Source organism: Chelmon rostratus, chromosome 14, assembly GCF_017976325.1.
Source record: "Chelmon rostratus isolate fCheRos1 chromosome 14, fCheRos1.pri, whole genome shotgun sequence".
NCBI lineage: Eukaryota > Metazoa > Chordata > Actinopteri > Chaetodontiformes > Chaetodontidae > Chelmon > Chelmon rostratus.
This window is the reverse complement of record NC_055671.1, coordinates 15,160,154-15,183,996: the sequence shown is the minus strand read 5'-3', so window position 1 is coordinate 15,183,996 and position 23,843 is coordinate 15,160,154. Positions and strand designations below refer to the sequence as shown.

Genomic DNA, 23,843 nt, shown 5'->3' with positions numbered 1-23,843 from the left:
CTTTATTTTACTTTTGTTCAGTCACACCAACATTTGAATTGTCAAAAACTTCATCAGTTCAAAATAATTTATACACGAGTCACAATCGGTCATCAATAAATCTTTTCTACATACCTGTGTTACCTTTAAGACATAACATTCAAGTCAATCTGTTTTATCTCTGATTGAGAGAGTCCAATCTGAGTCTCCTCCTGCTTTTAGCCCATTTGCTCTTTTGACTATCACTTTCAATTCCATGTAACTCACAATCAGCAACTTGTGCAGGCCCATAAAAACCAGAGTCACACAGATTTTAATCGCTTCGAGCCGATGATAGTCTAAATCAATTTCCACTCTTTTGTGCATTCAAGTGATTTCCTTTCAACTGCCTGCAGTTCTTCACAGACCTGGCTCAACTAGTATTTGCACATTTAAACTGCAGTGTTTGGGTGGAACTTACCGCCTTTGAAGTAGAATCACTAAAGTAATTAAAAGCAGAGACTAAACTGACTTTCAAGTGCATCATATCAGACAGTATGTGCAGATTTGCTGAAAAAAGAGCCATTTGTATACTGTTTGAGTCCGGTTGTGTCTCAGCACAGATACCGAGAGAGCTACGTGTGCATATTACAGTTTAGAGGCGGTTACAGATTCTCTGTGTGATCTGTGGAAATAACAAGAGATCAACGTGCTCAGGTCCTAACTCACAGGAATGTGTCGGAGTGAAAACAATGAGACAGAAATGTATGAGGCAGAAATCAGACGGCCACAGAAACGGAAACATCAGATCACACACAAACAGAAAATATACGAGATTTAAGGGTGATTTGTACTTTAAGCGACTTCTGCTACATTCCCAAATCTGCCTTTTTTTGCAACACAGTTCTGACTGAAAAACATCAACATTTACAAATCCAAGTTTTCCCTTTCTTCTCTTATGAAGAGTTTCCAAACCGCAAAACCGTAACTTGGACACATACAGCAGGTACAGTTTAAATGAGTTTCTAACAACGTCTTTATCACCTAAACAAAGTAACGTGAGGCTGGAAAAGTACAGTCGGTGCACAGATGACAAAGTACGTTTATGGTCATATCAGATCGGCTCACCTTTACGAGTTTCCTAACTGTTGGCTCTGTAGAGATGTGCTCTGAGCAAAGACAATAAACACATACATCCTACGGTCAATACAGGTCACAGTACTCAAGAAATAAATAAAGAACAAAGGAATAAGGAAACAGGAAAAAGGTCTCATAAATTAAAAATGACTACTGCTGCCTACTGTAGGGCTGGGTATTGAATTTCTATACTTTTATGACACCCATTGAATTGCTTTGATCCTATCGAGTATCAAAAAATGACATTATTCTGTACCGAATTTCAATACCTAAGGAGCCAATCTCATCAGTGTCAGTGAGGCAATGAGCATGCAACATGCTTTTACCAAGATCTAAGAATGCTGGTGATTGGCTGCCTAACGTTACACATGGAAGAGGCATGCAGGAAAAACACTGTTAGGCCCAAAAACGGGACTCTGTTCTTTCTCCAATTGTTTATCTGCACAGTAAACTTTGTGCTGCTTGTTAGCCAGTGCAGCTAATCTGCATTTGGCTCGTCAAAGAGTCAGGTCTCTGCAGTATTTCCCAGTACCATAAACGCCACATTAGATTAGGCGGAGTGGACGTTACAGTTGCAGTTTTCTGCCTTTCTTAATGTTCCTTTTGACAGTTACTCATATTTGTTTATAGCCCAATACTGTGCAGATACACCATCAGTGTCTTATATCTCATATTAGTTCAGTTATCCAGAGTAAAGTGCATGGAGAAAAAAGAAAAAACCTTTCTCCAGTTGCTCCCAGGTCTTTGAGCCACTTCCTCCTTCAAAGTGAGTAATTGTACCATAATGTAATTTTTTTTGTTAATATGGATTTTATAAAATTTGTATCAAAACAAGTAATTTAGGAATCAGTATGGAAGTCAGGGTCTCTGTACCAGCATCATAAATTTCTGAATGATACCCAGCCCGAGCCTACTGTGTTGAAAATGTGCTAATAGTTTTTGGAAATCTACTTGACCTTCGCAAACCAGAAAACCACACTACTGACATTTAAATTACCAGAGCAGTAATCATGCTTCGAACTGACGTGCTTACAGACACGCAGACACAAAAAGACAATCATACAAAGTACAGAAACACACACACACACTCTCACTGAGTCTGAGAAATTATTTCCTCAGAGCTGTTTAAGTCCTAAAAACACACGTTTTTAGATGCAAGATTTGTTGCTAAAACCTAACATGTACCGGAATGAAAAAAAATATTTCTATCAGTATTTGAAGATACGAAGATTTTTTTTTTTTTGTCTTTTTTCACTTCATGACATGGCTTGAGAGCAAAAACCATCTTATATTTCCTAAAAAGTTGCTTACTTGCTGGTTTATCATGTTACAAACACACTTTGTTACAGCGACGCCACACCAGGCGGTGAACTGCCTGTCAGTGTGTGTGTTTGTGTGTACCGTGTGTGGCTTTTTTTCAGGCTTTGACAAACTTACACACACAGACACACACACGTACTGCAACCAACGCTTCTGCACGGGCATTTTTCTGGGTGGCGTTCTCTCGACGGGAGAAAGAGATAGAGAAGGAGAGAAAGAAGGAGAGACTGCTGGATTGACAGGATGTGAACCCCTCCAGTGTGCTCTGATCATCCCCCAGGTCAGTCCGTGCATCCACCTGCCTCTCGTGCTCGTGTGTCCCCTCTACGTCCCGCCGTTGTACGAGTAGTCCGCCTTGTTGTGCATCACCAGCTTATTGTCCACAAAGTAGAAGCTGTCGGACTGCGTCTCATACGGGTGCAGGATCATCTCTCTGACTGCGAGAGGACACAAACACATCACAGCTGTAAGCGCGAGAGTCCGTACCAAGACAAATCTGATGGGGGTCCAAATATAATTAAAGGTATAAGACAGAATAATCACACATATATTTCTTACATGCGGTTTTCTTCACTATGCTAGCAGCATGGCTCTAAGCAGGGCCACGACTTTAGTCCAGACTGAAATATCTTCATAACCAGATAAAACTTTGTACAGACTTTCCTAATGACTCCGCTGATCCCCTGACTTCTCCTCTAGTGCCACCATGAGGCTGACATTTGTAGTTTTAAGTGAAATGTCTCAACAACTTAAGGATGGTTTGCCATGAAATATGGTTTACATATTCATGTCTCCCTTGGGATGAACAGTAAAGCCAATCCTTTAGCTTTTCATGTAGCGCCATCATCTGGCCATCACTAAATGAAATATCTTTGGGTTGGAATCGTCGGCTGCAATTTGAAGACGTCACTTTGGGTTGTATAAAACAGGGATGAGCATTTTCTACTATTTGTGACATTTTGTCAGACTAAAACATCTTCCCTGCAGCAAATTAGCTGCATATAAACGTAATTTCTATGAGACAAGGTTGAACACAGATTTATGAGTATACGCAGTAGAGTCACAAATCTCTGTATTGCTTTGTAGTGTGTGTGTGTGTGTGTGTGTGTGTGTGTCTGTGTGTGTCTGTGTGTGTCTGTGTGTGCATGTGTGCAGACTTACTGCTGTCCTCAGACAGGGGCGGGAATTCGTAGATGTGTTCACACGTGTTCTTGCTGCTGGGCATGCAGAAGCCGAACTCAAAGTCAAAACTCTTCAGCAGCTTCTCTCTGAAATAATGTCTCTCGATCATCCTGAAGTTTTCTATCGGCATGTCTCCGACCGTGAACTCGACGCTGGAGGGACGAAGACAGACAGAAAGAGGTGAGACAGAGAAATAACAGGCAACACAACAAAGAGAGAGACAGACGGCACAGCAATCCATCTGTTGGTAGATTCATCCTTGTCATAAGGACTGACAAACGTTCTCACTTACGTGGCTCCAACTTGCCGCAGTCGGAGAAAAGCGGGGGTGAACTGGTAACGGACGAATCGGCCGGCGTTTGGGTCTATGTCCCTCTTCTCCCCTGCTTTGTCTGGCGTGATGATCAGTCGTGAAACAGAAAGGATAAAACGGCATAACACATTTTTAGACGTGGAAATTTGTCTGTGGTTGCCTGAAAACAACATATCAAAAATGTGACGATTCTCAGGCAAGGAGTTAAAAGGATTGTCTTTTTCTATGATTTCCCAGCAGCTTTATAGACGTTTCATCATGATGGGATATGAGCTGGTGATATCCTCAGAAAGTCCCACTGAAATCTAAAAATACATGCATCATGTCTGTGAGTTTGGATTTGACTGAGTTATGACTCAGAGGAGACAGAGAGAGATCTGCCTCCATGAGCTGCGTTTCACAGCTGCAGGTCTGAGAGCTGACGTTGATGGTAAGAGGGTCAAAGACCAATGCACCAAACTGCAATAACAAAAAACTACTGGCAGGCACTTTACATCTATTACATGGTGCTAAATGTTATAAGGGAGGGTTAAAGTGAAGTCTTACTGATGCATTAGTGTTGTTTGGCTGCTTGTTAGAAGGATTAGGCTGTTTTCAGACATTCCTCTGAAGGACACAGCCAACATGTATGAAGCGGCTTCATGATGCGTTTACTGCACGTGTTTTCATTGTAAATAAAGGTTAAATGAATCCATGGAGTGGTCCTGTGACTCGCCTGTGGATGGAGGTTTGGTGATTTCAAACAGCACTGTGCCCGTCTCCATGTCTCTGATCTTGAACCTGGTGAAGTCAATGTTGTAAATGTTCTCGTCCGGGCTGCACAGATAACCTGCGAGAGAGAGAAAGAGGGTGGAGAGTTACAGATTATACACAAAGTACTTGAACCAAGCAGTGTCGGCTTCAGCATCATTTAACTGAGAGGGCTGGGGATCGAACCTCAGTGCCATTTGAGACTGAAATGTTTTAGCAGAGAGTATTGAAAAGTGGCAGCTGGCTTTAAAAGACTGGACAGATTTTAGACTGAAAAACTACTTACTTGTAATTACAACATTAAAAATACCTAATTTGCCAGCTATTAAATATGTTTATTTTCAACATCACTAAAATTACGACTGAAAATAAGTAATGATTACAACGTTGGACTTGGTGGTTTAACGCTCTAACAGCAAAGATAAACAGCTGCAAACAAAGGAAATTAGTTCTCTTAAGAAGCGCCAACTAGCACTACAGTCACAAAGCCGTAATCACAAGGGCTGCTTTGCATTCAATCTTCTCCACGAACATATAACAAAACTGAGAGCACACTAGCAAGAAAATCTACAACAGCTCTGCAACTGTCTATAATATATTCAGATAAATAACAAATTCAATCCTGTTTACTGCGGTTTCAAATCATTTTCAGCTATTGGACAGATAATGCAATGAAAAGCTCCCTTTGACCATTTTAACTGGATTTTTGACATGAATCAGAATGAAAAACTGGAGCCATTTTTGCACAAATACAACCACACACATTCTCATAAGGAAGGCCAGTCCCCACAATGTGACTGTGTAAACAGATTTATGTCCCCACAACATGAGTAGTACACGTCCACGCACATTCCCAGTACGAAAGAGAAGTGAGTTATTTTTATTCCTCTAATCCTTCCTGCCCTCACCAGGCAGTGTCACTGCTTATTAGCGTTCCCCAGCGGAGCAGACACTTCCTGTTTCCTGCCTGATCCGATGATACCACTGGCCGGCAGGTGTAACTGCAGCGTATCTCCATCATCTACACTGAGGCTCCGTCGCTTCACATGAGCTCATATGATGTTAGTGGATGATAAATGAATTAAAACTGAATTTGGGATAACGTTGTTTCAGAGATTTGATGGTGGACCACATTCGAGCAGCCACGACAGGCAGCTCAGGCCGCATCCATCTATCAGCTTGCTGTCTGTTTTTCCTTCTCATTTGAGGAGATCTGCAGTTGCCTCTGCATGTTCTCACACACGGACGCGCAGTGTGTCCGCTGACAAGAAGACAACCCCATCTGTCTGCTCTGAGACAACAGCGGAGACATGGACGTCTGTCAGTGCAGAGGGGGGTAATTTAATCGCTAATGACGGCAGCTCTGACTGGCCAATAAACCCACCAGCTGTTCTTTATGACACATCGACAGCAGCGGCTTCCCAATAAAAAACACGACAACATGATATTTCCAGATGTTACCGTCAGCTCCCAGCTGCAGATTTCATGCATGTCTTATTCTCGCTATTTCTATTTAAATGTGAACATTTTTGTCAGTGTTGAATAAATCAGTATGTAACTTGATGTGCATTTTTAAACATGATAACTAAACGGAGTTGAGTTTATACTTTCACAAAACGTTCTCACTTCAGGGGTCAGTGACATCATGACATCATGATTAAGACTGGAGGGTACAGGAAGAAGTGCTCAGGTCTTTTACTTAAAAGTAACAATACCACAGTGCAAAAATACTCTGTTACAAGCAAAAGTCCTGCATTCAGAATACAAAAGTATTAGCTAAAAACATACTTAAAGTATGAAAAGTCAAAGCACAGAATGGCCCATTTTTAAAGTATATTACTGCATTATAATTATTGATGCACTATTGTGTTTAATTAAACACATTAATGTTGCAGCTGGTAAAGTGGAGCTTATTGTAATTATCAAAAATACTGCTGGGCTGCTTAATCAAAAAGAAAATGTCCGCTTATTTGTTGATCATGTTTTTTATTAATAACCTGAATCTGCAAAGTAACTAGTTGTAACTAAAGGTATCAGATATATGTAGTGTAGTAAAAAGTACTATATTTGTCTCCGGAATGTACCAACGTACAAGTATAAAGTAGCTGAAAATGGAAATACTCAAGTAAAGTACAAGTACCTTAAAAGAATGCAAGTACAGTACCTGAGTAAATGTACTTGGTTACATGCTACTCCTGGATGGAACACACCAGGGGTCACATGCATGAGATTGTCAGATTCATGCCTGAAACTCTGTGAATGCAGAAGTACTGATTCTGTTTTTATCTGATCTGCGTACACGAATGGATTTCTTAAATGAAATCATTGTGGAACTGAGCAGAACTTCTATGAAAAATACGTCAGAGAAGAAACATTTGAACTCATCTCCTCCAGCGAATGCAGACTCACAGGAAACTGTGAAATGTTGTGGTATTTTAACAATCTCTAGCAGCCAAAACAACCTGGAGAATGTTTGGAAATCAGCAATTCTGTATGGTGTTTATTTCATTAATTCCCCCTGGAGGACTATTGACAATGTTCCCTGCATGCTATCTTTCATGCTTATGCATTCATGTTGCAGCATGCCCGAAGTAGAACCATACCCTGAAGTCACAGCACGTTGTCAACACCGTTTACTGTACGAGCCGAGCGCTCCTGACAGAGCTGATCTGATTCGCTCTGACGCCGTGACGCCTTTGCTCCTCTGCCAGTCTGACTGCTGAGCTCGGCTCTTCTAAACACATCAGCTCTGCATATAGCGCTGAACACACTGCCGTACAACACCTGAGGAACACACACACACACACACACACACACACAGACACAAAACAAACAGGCATGCTCAGCAGCCACATAATCTTAACTAATAACAAACATAGTCTAGGCCTGCAAGGAGTGGGCAGGGGTGCTGCCGGGGGGGGGGGGCACGGCTACCCTGATACAATCACTTCCCCACTCCCCATCGCATATGCATAATATGCTTCTCAGCCCAATCAGCGACCCCCATCACCCTTGATTTTCTTGGCCCCATCTGGCAACCCCCATGAAAAATTTGTGAGGGTGCCACTGGGAGCAGGACCATTAACAACAGTTCTACATTAGTGTGTGCGTGTGTGAGTGCATGTGTGTGTGTGTGTGTGTGTGTGTGCAGAGGGTACGTCTGCACATGTGTATAATATACTGTATCACAGCTGGTGTTGTCCTCCTCTGTCGCTAACTTAGTGCTAATAGTCACCTTTGAGCCAAGCCCCCTGAGGACAATGAGTCTGAATGAGAGCGTGTGTGTGTGTGTGTGTGTGTGTGTGTATGCATTCTCTCACTTCACCTCACAAAACCTGAGGTGTTTGTAGTAAATTATATGCAGTCTGTTACTCTCTCTCTTGCATGCATACACGCACGCACGCACGCACGCACGCGCACACACACACACACACACCGATCTGAGCTTAACTTGATAAACACAAGACAGAGGACAGAACAAGCAATTTGTGTGCGCATTTGTGAGTATACAACCAAAGGTTACGCTCTCAAGCTGCTCACTTTGATCACTGATTTGAACAATCGATAATAACAAAATAATATTTTAACCAATTCATTAACGTCACATCTTTTGTGATTGAACCAGCATGAAGCCGAGGCAGACGAGGCTCAGACAGTTCATCCATATTTATCTCTGACTCAGACATATTCTGACACCACCACCAGAAATTGTGCACTCGAGAAGAGGAGACATATCTGCCATTTTGGAGCTGATAGCAAATTCTCCAGCCTTACGTTCATGCGTGATCTCGGCAGCAACAACACAGAACAGCCATTGCCATGACAATAATTCCAAAGATAGGGAAATAAGCCACATTAAAAACACATTCATCTGACGTCAGGATCGCTGTGGTGTGTATGAAGAAAGGCTTTTGGGCCCAAGTCTGTCAGTATGTCAATGAGTGAATAAACACTGCATGACTGGTATGGACTCGGTATGGATCATCATAGAGGCCAAACACAACTTAGCTTCTTGTTATGTTTTTCAGCAATAGAAATGTAGTGTTTTTAGGTTAAGTATTCATTTTCTGCTGCAATAAAAGCATTCAACAGGTGAAACACACGGTTGTTTTATTGTGAAGGAGCTGCGAGCGACAGGCTGCACGTCTCCTCGAGTTTGTTTGGCTGCACTATAAACAGATACACCGGTTGTGTCTTCTGTTAAAGCAGCTGCTCAACGAGTGTTTGCTGTAGTGTTAAACTGCATCCGCTGCTGGTCAGTGGCAGTAACCACAGGCCAAATCAACCAGGACTGAAATCTCAAGGATTAGAACTTCAACAAAATATGCTAAATGATAGAGCAAACGATATCGCTGCACAATGTGACCATTTGGAAGAGCCCTACAAGCTGCTGCAAAATGGATTATAAACAGCTTATTTGAGCCTAACTCAAAGAACAGATCAGAGAGATGCAGCACATATCAGAAAAGTTTTTAATGCTTTAAATAATGCTTTTTCAGTTTTTCATGTTTTAGCAGATGCCCTTCCTGTCTAGTCTCTGCAGATGTGGCAGGAATCACCAGTTTGCAACCAGACCAGTTCAGTCCCACAGTTCAACACATACTGTACCACATGACCTAGATTCAGTCAAAATAAACAGTTCTGAGCTCGTTTTAGTGGTTCACCCAGATAACGCTGGGACTAGACCGATCACAGCAACCTTCCAGTACGACGGTTTAAAATGACTGCCACACGAAACCATATTAAAGGCTTATAAACACAACATGCATGCTGGCAAATATTAGAGCTGATGCTGATAATGGGATGTAGTTCAGTCTGTCCCACTTGTGCTGCAGACTGGTGGTGCCGTCCTCAGTGGAAGTTTCCACAGTTTCTAGTTTTTACCTCCCTGCAAGTACAATACACATTTTTAAGCATACAGTGAGTGGTGCAAGTTCATTTTATACTGTTGGTTTATTAAGCGAAAGTACAATTTACTGTGCAGCCTCCTTTGTGCAAACAATGCCAGCCTAAACGTATTTCTCCATCATATATTGTTGCACTGTTTCACGTGACAGCAGTCATGGCATGTGACAGGTGAGTCAGGGTCATAGTACTGTGGCAGAGATGTGAACATTTTAGCCTGTAATCCTGTAAAAGATTAGCTCCAAGGATCCATGACTGCCAGTGTTCTGGGAACGTTTTGCAAGAATCGTATGAACAGATTTGTTCATAAGAACGACCAGTTGAAGAAAACTTGTATCGTCGTACTGGTCATGCACAGACTTGTCTGCTATTTCTCCGCGAAGGGAACGACACTTCAGATTTAGAGGTGTTTGCTACGTCTATGAATGAGTCTTTAACACTGAGGCTTCACTGTTGTCACTGACTGAATGCAGCTTTCAGCAGCAGCAGCTCTTTTCACTGCTGTCTGAAAGCTCTGTTGTCCGCTCAGTTGTGATACACAGCATGTTACTGCCTGGTTAAAAGCTCACTGAAAGACCACCAAAGCCACATAAATGACCATGAAGTGATAAAATAGATGCCTCCTGAACTGTTAACCTTATAAACGGTGCTTGTAAACGGATAGTTGTACAGGCTTGACAAGAGTGAGCACTGAAATCACGGCAGTATGAACTGCAGTGAATGCATTCACTTACTGATGTACATACAAAAGCTCATCCCAGAAAAGAAGTGAATTAACTCCCATTTAAGTTGTGGACCACCACGCTTTAACAAGACATTTTTTTTAGCATCCAACCTCGTACCTTTCCTTTCATCTTCCTGTCTTGGTTCTGCTCTGCAATGCCCCACTTCAAATTACTCATACGCAGGTTTTGCTTGGAAGGAGGACAGACATCTGATCTCAATGAGGATAGCAACAACACATTAAAAACACAGGGTGTAAACACAAAGGCAATGTCGGATCATGGCATCTGGATACAGATCTCACTTCAATTTCTTGCCCACAAATGGAGCAGTGTGTAGTAATTTATGGGCATCGACTGTCCTAAAATGCAAATCTTATGAACAGGTAGCATTCATTAGGTCGAAATGAGCAATTGTGGGCAGTTGAGAGAGATTTCTGAACACTTGTACAAAGAAGAATCAAAGAAAAGTAGGAGATTTAGGATAAGTCTCCATCACTCAGGACCAAGCACTGGACCAGGGGTGGTGGAGCCTTCGCCATAGCTGCCCACTCCCTGTGGAACTATTCCCAAACACATCTGAGACTACGATCTGTCCACGTTCACTAATCAAAGGTCACCTTTTTAGACCTGCTTTCACATTTACAATGTGATTAATGTTATGTGTTGTATTTTTATTGTGTTGATTTCCATCATTTTAACTCATGCAAAGTGTGTTTGAGTACCCTGAAAAGCGCTCTATAAATAAAAATGTTCTATCATTATTATGGAAATGTTTGTGTTTTAGCAGAGCGATTAACACCCACCGCTCTCAGGTTGCTTTCAGCTGCAGGTGACTGTCTTTTCGCTGGCAGGAACAGCTCCATTTATCCCCCATGAGCTATAAGCTTCCCTTTAGCTCAGTGAGTGCTTCTCTACCGGCATACAATACAGCCATCTCCTATACAGCTGGACCTCTGCCACTTCTCTGGCATGGAGCCCTCTGCCCTGTTGGCATGGAAACCACACATTTTGTCTCCTGCCCTCTTGCTCACCTCACGGCGGCGGTCAGATTGAAGAGTATCACATGTGGACAGAAATAAAGCTGATTTCCGCTCATTGCGTCCAGATGAGGGTCCTCAGACTCTCTCACGCACACTAACATGCAGCTGTCATTGCAACGTGACAATCAGGACACTGCTGTAAATACACATCATGAAAGGGTCTAGACGAGAAAGCAGCGTGTGCAGGAACAGCAGAGGAAAATATGTTTTAAAATGAAACTGAATATTGTTATTACTACATTTTATGACATTGACTTGCATACATTTTGTCAGGACATAAATGTTTTATGTTAAATGTTTGTGGCTCAATTGTCAGTGGCAAAAACTTCTCATTTCTTTCAAACACTGATTTCTTTGCCTCAAAACGAATCCAGCTTCTGAAAACATGACCACTATCTGCTGACACTTACAGGATATCACAGTAAAGCACTGATGAAAATATGACATGTAGGGCCCCACTTTGGTTCGTCTTGGTAAAGGGGGATCGAGGTAGGAGGGGGGAGGCACTTTGGTCCAACACAGCTCACATGGACTAATCCGGTTTAGTTTCATGTATGAAGGCAAATCCAACTAATCACTGGCTGGAGGGAGCAGGGTTGAAGCAGCGAGAGGAAGGAAGATGGGGATGAAACCGGTGCTCTCAACATTGTGACTGCCTGACATCCACTTTCAACATTAAACATGCCAAATCAGACGTGCCAAATCGGTGCCATGAACCTGGTATCGTACCGAACTGAGAAGAAACAGCACTGAATTCGTAGTTATATGAACATGGTAAAGATTAAACCTGCTGAACATCAGTGTGTTAACATTGTCATGAGCATGTTAGCATGCTGATGCTCAAAGTCTTGCAGCACCGCTAGCGTGTAGACTAACCGTCTTGTTTTCACAAAGATCACTGCATGTTTCAGCAAGCCTGTGCTCAAAGATCATGAGTTTGAGCTCTACACCCTCTGCCTTTCAAAAATAACTAGCAATTTTATTCCCCATTGTATGTTCTAGAAGTTATATGATAAATTAATACCCCAAAAATGTTACATTAATCACTCAGTCACCAGTCAGTCAGATTTTTTATTTATTTATTTTTTTGTATAAATATAGCTTAGTATAAACAGACAATTTGCACTCTGGACTGTGATGAGGTTTGATAGCACGTGGGTGCAGAACACACCGCATTGCTGCCTTACTGACCTGAATTCGCCTGCTGATGACCACAGCGTCATGGCAACAGTGCTGAGATAAAACTGGAGATGGTTTTTAATAAGAGACAGCTAAAAGGTTGGTTTGGTAGAGGTTCATTGCAGGACTAGTGGTATGAATGCAGCTTATAGCAGTTAGACATCAGACTTAAATTATACACAGCTTGCAGTTTGTCTTTGTTCGATGTAAAAAAAAAAAAAGGACAAAAAAGGACAAAAAATTCAGATTCTGAAATTCTTGAGTTGTTCCTTTTTGTCTTTCAATGAACACAATATATGTGTTGGGCCTTCCTGAATTACAGTACACGACCCATCTGTGTCATTTTATAATGATCCTGACAAGCAAATCCCCATTCTTTATCACCTGCTACCCCAGTTAACTTCACAGTACAGAGCATTAAACTGCATCAGACCTGCACCAGCACACTGCTATAGAGCGCAGTCCAACAGCACTTCAGGCCTAAGTGGGTTATTTGATGCTTAACAGGCCTGGTTGGTTGTAAAAACAGATCATCACCTGGTTATTTAGGACCTCACAGGTCACAGGCCGGTTCACACAGCTGTGTTTGTATGAATGCTTCTGAAACAAAAATACGCCTCACCACAGTGCATCCTGTGCAAGATACTCAGGAAGTGTCATTCAAACCCCCAGACAGACTGAATTTAACACTGAGCTAAGTTCTGCTCAAGAGCTAAATTGCTGTCATTTATATTAGAGACTGAGTCCACTGCATTGCACTGATACTGACACACTACATTATGTAATAATGCAATGCAAGATATGTACACCTGTCCTGAAGATGCTGACCGTGTCTCTGCATCCCTACTGCCTCCCCAGGAATTTCCTAGTGTTTATGTGTTTACTGTGTTTATGTCCCCCTTGCCAGCGTTAACACCAAGGCCAAGGATGCTAATGCTACATTATACTGGCTAACACAATAATATTCAAACAGGAACTTTAACGTCACAAGCCGCAATCCTACAGTGCCCCACAGTGGTCTCCAAGGCTCCCCAAAAATGAGTTCACTGGGCCGTCAAGGGACTCTGCATAAACACAATTTCTGCATAAATACCAGTGAGAGAGAAGCATAAAGGTTTCAGGCTCAATGACTAGGCTGGTCTCAGGATGGCAAACCATGACATCAAAAGCAAAGCACTCTTAAAGCAAAACTGAAATTTAGGGACAAACTGGAGCAGGAATTTGGCAACATGAGCACTAAACAAGCTTCGAACTAACCATTATATTCATTGGCAATGAATCTTCCGATTTCTTTCTAAATCTATCTTTCTGGTCAAATTAGTCGCCTTGTCCAAAACCCCAAAATATTCAATTCACTACAACAGACGACAAAGACAAGCAGCAGATCCTCACATTTGAGAAGCAGGAAACGGGTTGATCATCATCACGATAGTTGGAGATGATTTTTTATTCAAACAATCTATTAATCGACTAACGGCTGCAGCTCTAAATCTGAAGCTGTGCTTTCCTCACACAGCAGCACTTCAGTCAGAGACACTTGCATCAAGGATTGACTATTTTTAGCAAATGGTTGTAAAGGATTTGGTAGAAATGGCTCTGGTTTTTTGAGGGAGCTCTCAAACAATCTGAGCAACGAGGGTTCTGCTGAGGCAGCTAATCCCCTTTAAATCTTAGTTAAATCAACAATATGAAATAGCACTTAAGGAGGAGGGTTGGGGTGGTGGAGTGTAATCACGAGAGTTTCAGTGGTAATCAGCCAGCCAATTTATCAGCTAATTGTCTCAGCTCCAAACTGAACCATTGATTAATCGGAAAAAGTAATCATACTGAAACAAGCTGTTAGTTGCATCCCTGAAAAAAACCTGTGTCTGCAGGGTTGTGATGTTTCCACGCTGACACAACAGATTAGGGTTCAGTTAAAAACATAAGTTTGGATCAGATCAGTGAACTGTACAGAAGGCCTGCTCTGTCTATGCAAATCTTAATCAATCTCAGCTTGCTCTGATTAGCAGACAGATGGAGCAAAAAATGCTGCTAAAGTCACTTTTCTGAGAATTTCTGACACAGAGCGAAGTCTCCTCTCCTGCGAGACGTCTGCGCTCCGAGCAGGTTCAAAAAACAACCACTGAGTTTAAAAAAAGAAAAAAAAGAGGCTTTTTGACTCTGGATTGTTGTCACGTCTGGCTGAGCTGTGCTGAGTACTGTCAACCGTGTATCATTCCACTAAGAGAGGGAATACATTTCAGCCACTTGAGAATGTGCAGCAGCGGCGGCGGCGGCAAGAGAAAGCAGATGAGTCATTAAAACAACAGAAGAGCTTCAGCGTCTCCTCAGGAGAGAGACGGAGAGGGAGCTCCGGTCGTCTCCTGCTGTGTTTGACCACCAGCAAGTGTGTGTGTGTGTGTGTGTGTGTGTGTACACACACTCATCGGCCACTTCATTAGGTACTGCATGTAATGTGATCCAATGTGACAGCACTGCCATGAATTCTACTTTATGTTTACTACTGGGGTCTCAGTGGGAGGTCATTATGTTTCCGATCCTCTGCCCCTCTCATGTATTAAACAGGGTGGACAAATATTAGGAACACCTCTCAATATAATGCACGGAAGTTCAACACTACTGCAAGCTACGTCCTCAATAATTAACATTTAGTTCAATTAATAGATTTCTGATTGTGTCAACATAATTATCTTTCAGAAGCCGCTGTTTTACTGGATCACATTAGATTGTACAGGTGTACCTAATGAAGTGGCCGGCGAGTGTGTGTCTATTTCTGTCATGTAACTCATGAAGTGACAGCACAGCTACGCTGACAAACAGGGGAGTAGAGGAGGAAGTGTGTGGGAGAACAGAGCTGCACGCTCGGCTGCCTGTAACCACGGGGAGATGCTCCACGTTGCCGTAGTGATTCAAGCGTGTATCCATGTTGCTGTGGTGATTCACACATGCCTCCTCTTAACTCCAGCGATGACGCTGCGAGGTAGGAAAGTGAGAGTTTCCAAGACCATAAGAGGGTCCAGAGTGGGAGACGGAGTCATTATGTTCCTGCATGTGCCGCTGGTCAATCATCCGTCACTCGGGGGGGTGACTGACTGGTTACAGGACAGTAAAAGAGGAAGGAGAAGCTGAGCCAAAGGATGTTCCCAGAGCTCTTCCTCTCCTCAGTAAGCTGTGATTATGTCGGACTGGACGAGCAAGATCTCGTTCCTCATCACACCATAAACTTCCTCTATTATCCTGAGAAACAAGATGGTAAAGGATAAGAGGATGAAAAATATGATTTGAGTGATGGCGTCTTTGCTGTAAAAAGAGAGGTCCTTATGGCCTCTCACAGTCACATGTGGAAGCATGTTCGGTAAGGCGGCTCGTGAGCCGTGCACACTGTCAGGACACGCAGAAAAAAACATGGGAATTTGAACCCAATGTCTGAACACTTTTTAAAATAGCTCTAACTCCGACTCAGTGTTGGCATGTTATCACGCTCAGTATGTATCGTAAAGGCCAATGTAACCGTGTTGTGTAAGTGAGGTATTACGATGGCCTTTAAATAGTCAAATGCCCTGCAAGGCCACCTGTTAGCTAACTACAAGGTTTAAGACCTGAGTTGGTGATGGATGTAGGTGTTCTTGTGCACATAAGAGCTTCCTGGCTGCCATTTCTCCCTTCCTTTCTCCATAAGAGGCTTGTTTGAGATTTAGAGGCGTGACATAATTTAAAAAGCAGCTGCATTAAATAATGCGCTACGTAATCAGCAGATTTTTCATGGCGACGATACGAAAATGCAGCTATTGCAAGTTTTTTCTTAAACAGCAAGTACAGCAACCAAAAAAAGAGGCAGCAGAGAAATGCAATGGAAACATAAATGAAATAAGTTGTAATGTTAGAATGCAACTTACACATTAATGCATCACGAACAATAAAGCAATGAAATACAACAACAAAACAATCACATGGAATGTTTTTTCTGCATAACAAACACTGACAATACTTCTGTACTTTCACTTTTTGAAGTGAAAGTACAGAAGTGATTTTGAATTCAATACTTTTACTTGTAATGGAGTATTCTGACATTGTGGTATTGCTACTTTTATTTAAGTGATAAACCGCATTGCTATTTTTACCTGAGTAAAAGCTTTGAATACTTGTTCCACCACTGATAAAATGCTGCTTTCCTGTTGCTGTATATAACCTTCCTGCAGAGGTTATTTTTGAATCCCAGACTACCTGAATTAACCTGCTAAGACCAGCTACAACATTTTAACACCTCTGCCGAGTTTAAAAAAAATAGTATTTTAGACATCTAATAGTTTAGATATCTGTATCAAAAACAGAGAATTTGGAATACAAACAGAGCAGCGGCTGCAACACACACCGACATGATGCCTGAGTGTTTTAATTATCTGGAGAGGAGTGAAAAAAAGGTGAAAACCTCTGCGCTGAACTGTGCAAAAGGAAGCATGTTCAGGCTGTTCTGAAGGATGACCCCTCAGTCACCCCAGCACCTCACTCTGCACCTTTCCAGTCTAATAAAATCACCTTCAAGTGGAGTGAAGACGTGCTGATTGTAAGTCATGCATATTCAGCAATTAACTGTCTGCATTTGGGGACTCCTTCACTGCTCCCTCCAGCCTTGTTTTCCAGCCTGGCTGCACTTCAAACTGCACACATGGTGCTTTTTTTTTTTTCTTTAAAGCACCACACTCATCAAACATCATTCGCCCACCTTCATGACTGTGTGCTCTACTTAACCTCTGGTGGGCATGATAGCTCACCTCCGCAGGTGCCAGGGCTGCTGAGATGAACGTGCAATGCACGTCTGCAGACAGGTTGGCAACAGGGGGGGGGGGGCTCCGATGATGCATTATCGTGTGTTTGCATAGGGCCTGTATACATTACATAAATACGGGGACACGGTAATGACGTGGACCGTGACTCATAGAGTAGCTGGAACATTTTCGGCACCTTTGTCCTCAACAACCGACACAGCAGCAGCGAACTTACTCTCTGTGATCTTCTGCAAGCCCAGAACATCCTCCGGAGTGATCACCGCGTTGGCCAGCAGGTCCTCCTCCGTGGTCACCGGGACTCCCACGTCGGTCGAGTTGCAGCCTTTCTTCACTTTCATCGCCGCCGTCTGCTTCGGGCTGCCGTCACTGCTGCTGTCTGCGCCTCCGGTGTCTCTGCCCGGATTATTCGCGGCAGGCTTCTTAGCGCTTGGTGGGTCCTGGCTCTTGCCTCTGCTGGTACAAGAATAGCTCATTCTCCGCTCCTCCTCCCCCTCTCCTAACCCAGGGCTTCCAAGATACAAAACAGTTGCCTCCCTCCTTCCCTCCCTCCCTCCCTCCTTCAGCGGAGGATGCACAGTTGCTGTCTGTTATCCGGTGCTTAATTCAAATCCGCTTCGTCTTTATGAGCCCGCAGTCTGTTCTCCGCAGACGGCTCGCATGCAAGCGGCCCCGGCTCTGGTCGGCAGGGCGCAGTGTGCGGAGAGCGGGGTCTCCTCCGCCGCCTCTCTGCGCAGCTGCTCTCTGAGACGCTGCTTCGGTTGTGTCAAGTGGAGCTGCAAGTGTGTGGGAAATAATCTGCTGGGTTTGAAATTGAAAAAGAGGCGGCAGATGGCCGTTTCTGTCAAAGAGGGGGGGGGGGGGGGTCTCAGCAGCGCCCTGTGCTGCGCCACAGCCGACGAATGCGCGCACCAATCAATCACCACGACCAAACCGCCGACTCATTCAAAACATCGCGAATACTTCAAGTGTGTGTGCTCTTTTTCTGTCGAGGGCCCTGCATGATTCAACATAGTGAAAAACTTTTCCTTTTTTCTCGTTTTCTGCGCATTTTACAGCAGAATCCACCTGAATCAGGTGCTTCTCACGTCGAGGGTAGCAAGGTCCAGTCCAGAAGCCACTGGAGCGCAATTTGATTGATTTGCAGCCTCTGACTGTTAAACATACTGATGTTTCACAACAGAACAGCCAAATTGGACAGAGACGTGAAGCAAACGCATACATAGGCTAGTCGACCTGCAACAGGTGTCCAATTGTCATTGGATGATTGGTTGAACAGGATTTCAAATCTATTGGATAGTGGATCCAAGGGTGCTAGATACCATAGCCAATGTCCAAGTGCCACACCTCATGCAGTATAATCACCTCAGAAGCAACAGAACAGATAAGTAAGCTACAAAGACAGAAGTACAGAGAGTACTTGTACTCCATCAGGTGTACAGCAAAGGCACAGCAGTGAAGTGATTATGTCTCCATCTATAGAAGAGGCTGAATTGTCTTTCTAGTCCTCAGAGCTTTGATTTTGAAATCCAGATCAACCAATTCTCTAGTGTTTGTTCACCTGTTCCAGGTGGACAGTATGTATGTGGGACGTGGACTGACCTGAAGACACAGTCTGTTTGCACAATCAAAGGCTGCAGAGGCCTCTTACTGATCAATGGTAAAACAAGGTGCCGGGTGCAGCAGAGCAGCCGTCTGTTTGAGGCTCTTTGTTCGCTCACAATTCAATGTCATTATGTGATGGACAATAAAGTTTTTTGAATCTTGAATCTCAGCATAAAATGATAAAAAGCATTCCTACACACTTGTTTTGTTTACATGTGCATATACTGAAAGACTCTACTTGAATATTACTTTTGTAATTTTGAGTAACTTGTGCTTGAACTTATCTGTCATATGCCACTTTGTACCTCTACTCCACTACATTTCAGCTGGAAACATTCTACTTTTCACATTAATCTGACGGTGACTATTTACTATTCAGATGCAGATTTCACTTAGAAAACATAGAATCAGTTTTTAAAATGGTGCCTTGCTATCGATTAAACCACCTAACAGGTTGATTGGGTTGACAGGTGATAGTATCATGATTGGGTATGAAAGGAGCATCCTGGAAAGGCTCAGTCGGATGCAATGATGGAGCGAAGTTCACCACTTTGTAAAAAGGATGTTACTACATGGACTCAGGAACACTTTGTAAAACCGATCTAAAATGATCTGGACACTTTTTCTCCTGCTGCTTGTGTTGCAATGACCCCCCTAAAATTCAACCAAAAATGAATTGAGGGTTGTAATCAGTTCGATAAATTCAGCTCCAAATAGCTCTAATTTATTGAGACTTTGCATTCACAGCTGTTGTCTAATGCAGCCATTACTGCATGATGACTGCTTCACCAGAGGAAAAAAAATCATATGCTGTATATATATATTTATATATGTATATGTGGCCTTAGAAACAGATCCTCATAGGTTTGTTACCCAGCTGGAGAAGCTGAGGAGAGAGCAGAATGGAAACAACTGTGCAAGGTGTTAATCCTATTTCTGTCTCTCTCTTTCATTCTCTACTGATGCATGTCAAGTCTCTGCATGACTCACTGGAGATCTCAGTCACACATGACTATCCATCACAGCTCTGCAGCGGCACTGTGTGTGATGGTAACAGCGCCAAACCAGCTGTAACTGCAGCAGCCGCAACAATACAGGGCTGGTTAAGACAAAGGCCCGCCTTAACATTCACAGTATGTGGAGATTTCAGGTCCAGGAGCCGGAGCCAAAGCCTTTTCCAGCTACATTAATGTTTCACACACGGCTCTGCACTGACTGACCCCCAAAAAGCTTGAGAGGTCGTTAAGAGTGTGACTGAATTAATCATCATAATAGACCTGGAGAATGAGGGTTTCTGTGGAAATGTTGCACCCTAGAGGCAAAGTGCATTTACTGCAAAGCCTAAAATAGACGTGGACTTAAAGAATTTGTTTTGTTCCCATACTATCTCTATGCTGTTTGATGGCCGCCCCTGAACAGTGACTGTTTTTGTATTTGTTCATCTCACCTGCCACAGTCGCTACAGGTTCCTCTGGCTGAGCAACTTAAATTAGTTCAAGTTCACAAAAGTCCTGCTCGGAAAAATCATTGAGAGAGATTTGTAGGTTTTAATCTCATTATTTTGGGCCATTTTGTTCGTTGGCGTGTGTCAGTGGTCAGTTAAGCATGTATAGAAGAAGGCGAGGGTCTGCTGTGTGTGTGTGACATCTGTATGTGTGCCGAGGGTCGGCTATATGGTCACTGTGGGCTCTTCACATCGGCCTGCTGAGTTTGCTCGTCCCTTTGTCACGTCTGAGCTGCTACCATCAGCAGAAACACACACACGCACGCACACACACACACACACACACACACACACACACTGACATATGTGCCTCTCCCGTCTCACATTCTGATCTGAACACAAATCCACTTTGATCAGGAATGTGCCCACAAACATTTTTTTATCGTGGTGTTATTTGTGATAGATCCACCTGTATCTCTGTGCCTCTCTGTTGTAGACACAATCAGGGAATTACATGTGCACACACACACACACACAGACAGAGAGTCTGGGCAATGTGCTGACCTCAGTAAGCCATTCCTAAATGTTTATTGTTCAGTGCAGAGGAGAGAGGAGGGAGCACGCTCAGTTATGTACCTACAGGCTGCTCGCTCTGTTTGTCGTTCGCTCTGTGTTTGCTTACGACACAATGAACATCACTGTAAAACACACCTTTTAACTTGGATGTTTGGAATGAATGAAGGAAGGTGAGAAAATGCTTTAAAATGGCGTCGACAAACACTAAAGGCAGCAGTTTTAAATTGTGTGTTTTGCTTGAAGGGGGGAATAATCCAAACTATAAAAAGTAGCTCCCTCTTCTTTCGAACAGTTTCCACATTATTTCCCCCTGTGTAATGATAATCTATGAAGTTGGCAATGACAGCTCATCGATGCCAAAGCGCCGCCAGTCCTGCCAAGGACGCCTGTCAAACAGTGTCATTGCCCCCTCCTAACCTTTATTGTTGATTTACTCACTTGCACAGGTTTTCCAAAAATAGCAACAGGTACTTTCATTCACAAATCACCTTTAAACCACAGAGTGGAACAACACGGGACAAACTCTGCTGGTGTTCACAGAGATGGTAAAAGTTTACACCTCTGCACACCCACCAGACTCTCGTGATGGGCTGCTGCCATTTGGATTCAAACTCGACCCAGCTCAACGATCAATAAAACAGCCTGATTAGATTTCCGACGTGGCCGCCGTCTTCCTGTTTCAAATCCGGTGTTAATGCCATCGATCCAGCTCGCCGAGCCGTCAGGAAACTTTGTGTTCAAGTTTCACGAAATTAGTAGTAAGATCTGAATCTTACAAACAAAATCATGATGCCAGATACAGAGCAGGGACGCTGAGGGTCAGTCAGAGACAAAGTCATTCAGTAAATCACATTATCACTTTAAAACATTGTGTGTGTGGCTGTAATTACTAAAATAAAAAGCTTTGGATTGTTTTATATGAGCTTAAATCCTGGAAAATTTCTTTCACAATAAATCAAAACAGCAGCATAAATTGTTTCACTACTGAACTTCCACACAGGCCTGTTTGATGATAGATTTATATACTGGTGAGGAAAGATACCCTGTTTTTTTCCCAGCATATACATTTACATTTACCACAGAAGCATAGTTGGTGCAGTTGTGCCCTCTTTGTGTTTGCATGAATCACCGTGTGTCTGTGTGTTAACCCCTCTGTGGCTCACACAGCAAAACAATGAAGTCCAAAGCAAAATGCTGACATGCGTCCAGCCGGGCCTGCCCCCCGGCCCCCGACACCCACGGGTGTATATATACCCCCATACACACCGTCTCTGCAGACCGTTCAGTGGAACACTGCGACACACAGCTCACCAGTTTGGGTAGGTCAAACCAGTTAAAAATACAGAACAGTTTCCCAATCTATGGACACGATGTAGAAAGGCTCTCTAATGCAATATATCAAGTAACAACAGGACTTAACTGGAGCTTGTTAATTACCTTTACTGCAAATAAGGGTCATTTTAAAAAAGGAACTCAAAACAAATCAAGAGCTTATACTGTAGTCTCCTTGAGAAACCAGGAAGTTAAGTGCGTGGAACATTAAATAGTGCGAAGCTAAATGTCACTCAGTGTAGCAGACAGCATGAAGAGCTGGTGGTTATTGAGATATGTGAGCGTATGATGTGTTAAACTATTATATAGGTTTGCTTTTTAGCATTTTCATCCATCCCTGGCCTGACTGTCTGTGCATTTCTTCACAGGTACTACTGAAAAAGACGACAAAATGGCTCAGACAAACCCTATGCCCATGGGCCCTTGGAAGGTAAGCACATGGCATGCACGCTTAGCACTACATTACCCATCAGCACGGGGAGCAGCAAGGAGTTTCAGTGCATGATTAGATGCAGTTGTGTTTCAGTTGCTGTGCATCTTTCTGGCCTGACTCTTCGTTCGTCCTCTCGTGTTTCACAGATCACTGTGTACGATCAGGAGTACTTCCAGGGAAGGCGTATGGAGTTCACTGCCTGCTGCCAGAACATCATGGAGTGCGGGATGGAGAACATCCGCTCCCTGAAGGTCGAGTGTGGCGCGTACGTATCCACAGAGCTTTTCCTCACTTTTGGAAAAGTATTGGAGCTGATTTAAAACTTCTTAAAAATTCTCTTTAGATTCTAAGAGATTTTATATCTCAGTTTCTGACTTTATTATTGTCACTCTGCTTGCAGCTGGGTGGGCTACGAGCACTCCAGCTTCTGCGGCCAGCAGTTCGTCCTGGAGAAGGGAGACTACCCCCGCTTTGAGGCCTACAGTGGCAGCAACTCCTACCGCATTGAGAGGATGATCTCCTTCAGGCCCATCTGCTGTGCTGTGGGTTTAACATACAACACAGTAGCATCCCTTAGCTCGCTTTAGGCCATCTCAGGTTGTGCTGAACCTCCTTTCTCCCCCTTTGCACAGAGCCACAAGGAGTCCCGCATGACCATCTACGAGATGGAGAACATGATGGGTCGTCAGTTCGAGCTGTGCGATGACTACCCCTCTCTGCAGGCCATGGGCTGGATGAACAATGAGGTTGGATCCATGCACATTCAGAGCGGAGCGTAAGTCCTTTGTCGTGATTCTTGATGCACATCGAAGCTTTACACACCTTCACCTGAGCCACATCTGCAAACACACACTGCTGGAAATAACACACAAGAATCGGCTTTAGCTGCGTACGTCACGATTTTGAACTATGGTCACTCAATGATTCAAGTTCACTCACTTAATTAACATGTTCTTGCTTATTCCTGCAGCTTTGTGTGCTACCAGTACCCAGGATACCGTGGCCACCAGTACATCATGGAGTGCGACTGTCGCGGAGGAGAGTACAAGTGTTACCGTGAGTTTGGCTCCCACTCCCAGACTCCCCAGATTCAGTCCATCAGGAGGATCCAGCACTAAGAGGGGAGCGCATCCATCACACATCCTAATCTCCTCCTC

At 43.3% G+C, this 23,843-nt stretch overlaps 2 protein-coding genes across 3 annotated transcripts; one reads left to right on the top strand and one right to left on the bottom strand.

Annotated features, from left to right (window-relative positions):
* On the bottom strand, positions 1-17,819 carry unc119b (unc-119 homolog b (C. elegans)). The gene is made up of 5 exons (XM_041951819.1): positions 17,514-17,819; positions 4,626-4,739; positions 3,890-3,989; positions 3,577-3,749; positions 1-2,852 (listed from the first exon to the last, which is right to left on the bottom strand). The coding sequence occupies exons 1-5, from the start codon at positions 17,770-17,772 to the stop codon at positions 2,740-2,742; spliced, it is 759 nt and encodes a 252-aa protein (XP_041807753.1). The 5' UTR covers positions 17,773-17,819; the 3' UTR covers positions 1-2,739.
* On the top strand, positions 17,624-23,804 carry LOC121616931 (beta-crystallin A1-like). 2 transcript variants are annotated; one of them, XM_041951820.1, is made up of 6 exons: positions 17,624-17,729; positions 22,622-22,683; positions 22,833-22,951; positions 23,087-23,228; positions 23,319-23,461; positions 23,657-23,804. In XM_041951820.1, exons 2-6 carry the CDS (start codon positions 22,645-22,647, stop codon positions 23,802-23,804), a joined length of 591 nt encoding a protein of 196 aa, XP_041807754.1. In that variant the 5' UTR covers positions 17,624-17,729; positions 22,622-22,644. The 2 variants fall into 2 exon arrangements, with proteins under 2 accessions (XP_041807754.1, XP_041807755.1); XM_041951821.1 differs by lacking the exon at positions 17,624-17,729 and adding an exon at positions 21,370-21,388.
* Positions 23,805-23,843: the final 39 nt, after the last annotated feature.

What these genes read in the sequence shown, in the direction of transcription:
- unc119b (XM_041951819.1), bottom strand. Translation starts at nt 17,772, where the DNA reads ATGAGCTATTCTTGTACCAGCAGAGGCAAGAGCCAGGACCCACCAAGC. An exon ending in CTGCGGCAAGTTGGAGCCAC is followed by an intron (nt 3,750 to 3,889) that starts GTAAGTGAGAAC and finishes TCGTCCCTCCAG; the next exon opens with CGTCGAGTTCACGGTCGGAG. An exon ending in GCCCCTGTCTGAGGACAGCA is followed by an intron (nt 2,853 to 3,576) that starts GTAAGTCTGCAC and finishes GTCCTCTCGCAG; the next exon opens with TCAGAGAGATGATCCTGCAC.
- LOC121616931 (XM_041951820.1), top strand. Translation starts at nt 22,645, where the DNA reads ATGGCTCAGACAAACCCTATGCCCATGGGCCCTTGGAAG. An exon ending in CTGAAGGTCGAGTGTGGCGC is followed by an intron (nt 22,952 to 23,086) that starts GTACGTATCCAC and finishes CTCTGCTTGCAG; the next exon opens with CTGGGTGGGCTACGAGCACT. An exon ending in ATGCACATTCAGAGCGGAGC is followed by an intron (nt 23,462 to 23,656) that starts GTAAGTCCTTTG and finishes TTATTCCTGCAG; the next exon opens with CTTTGTGTGCTACCAGTACC.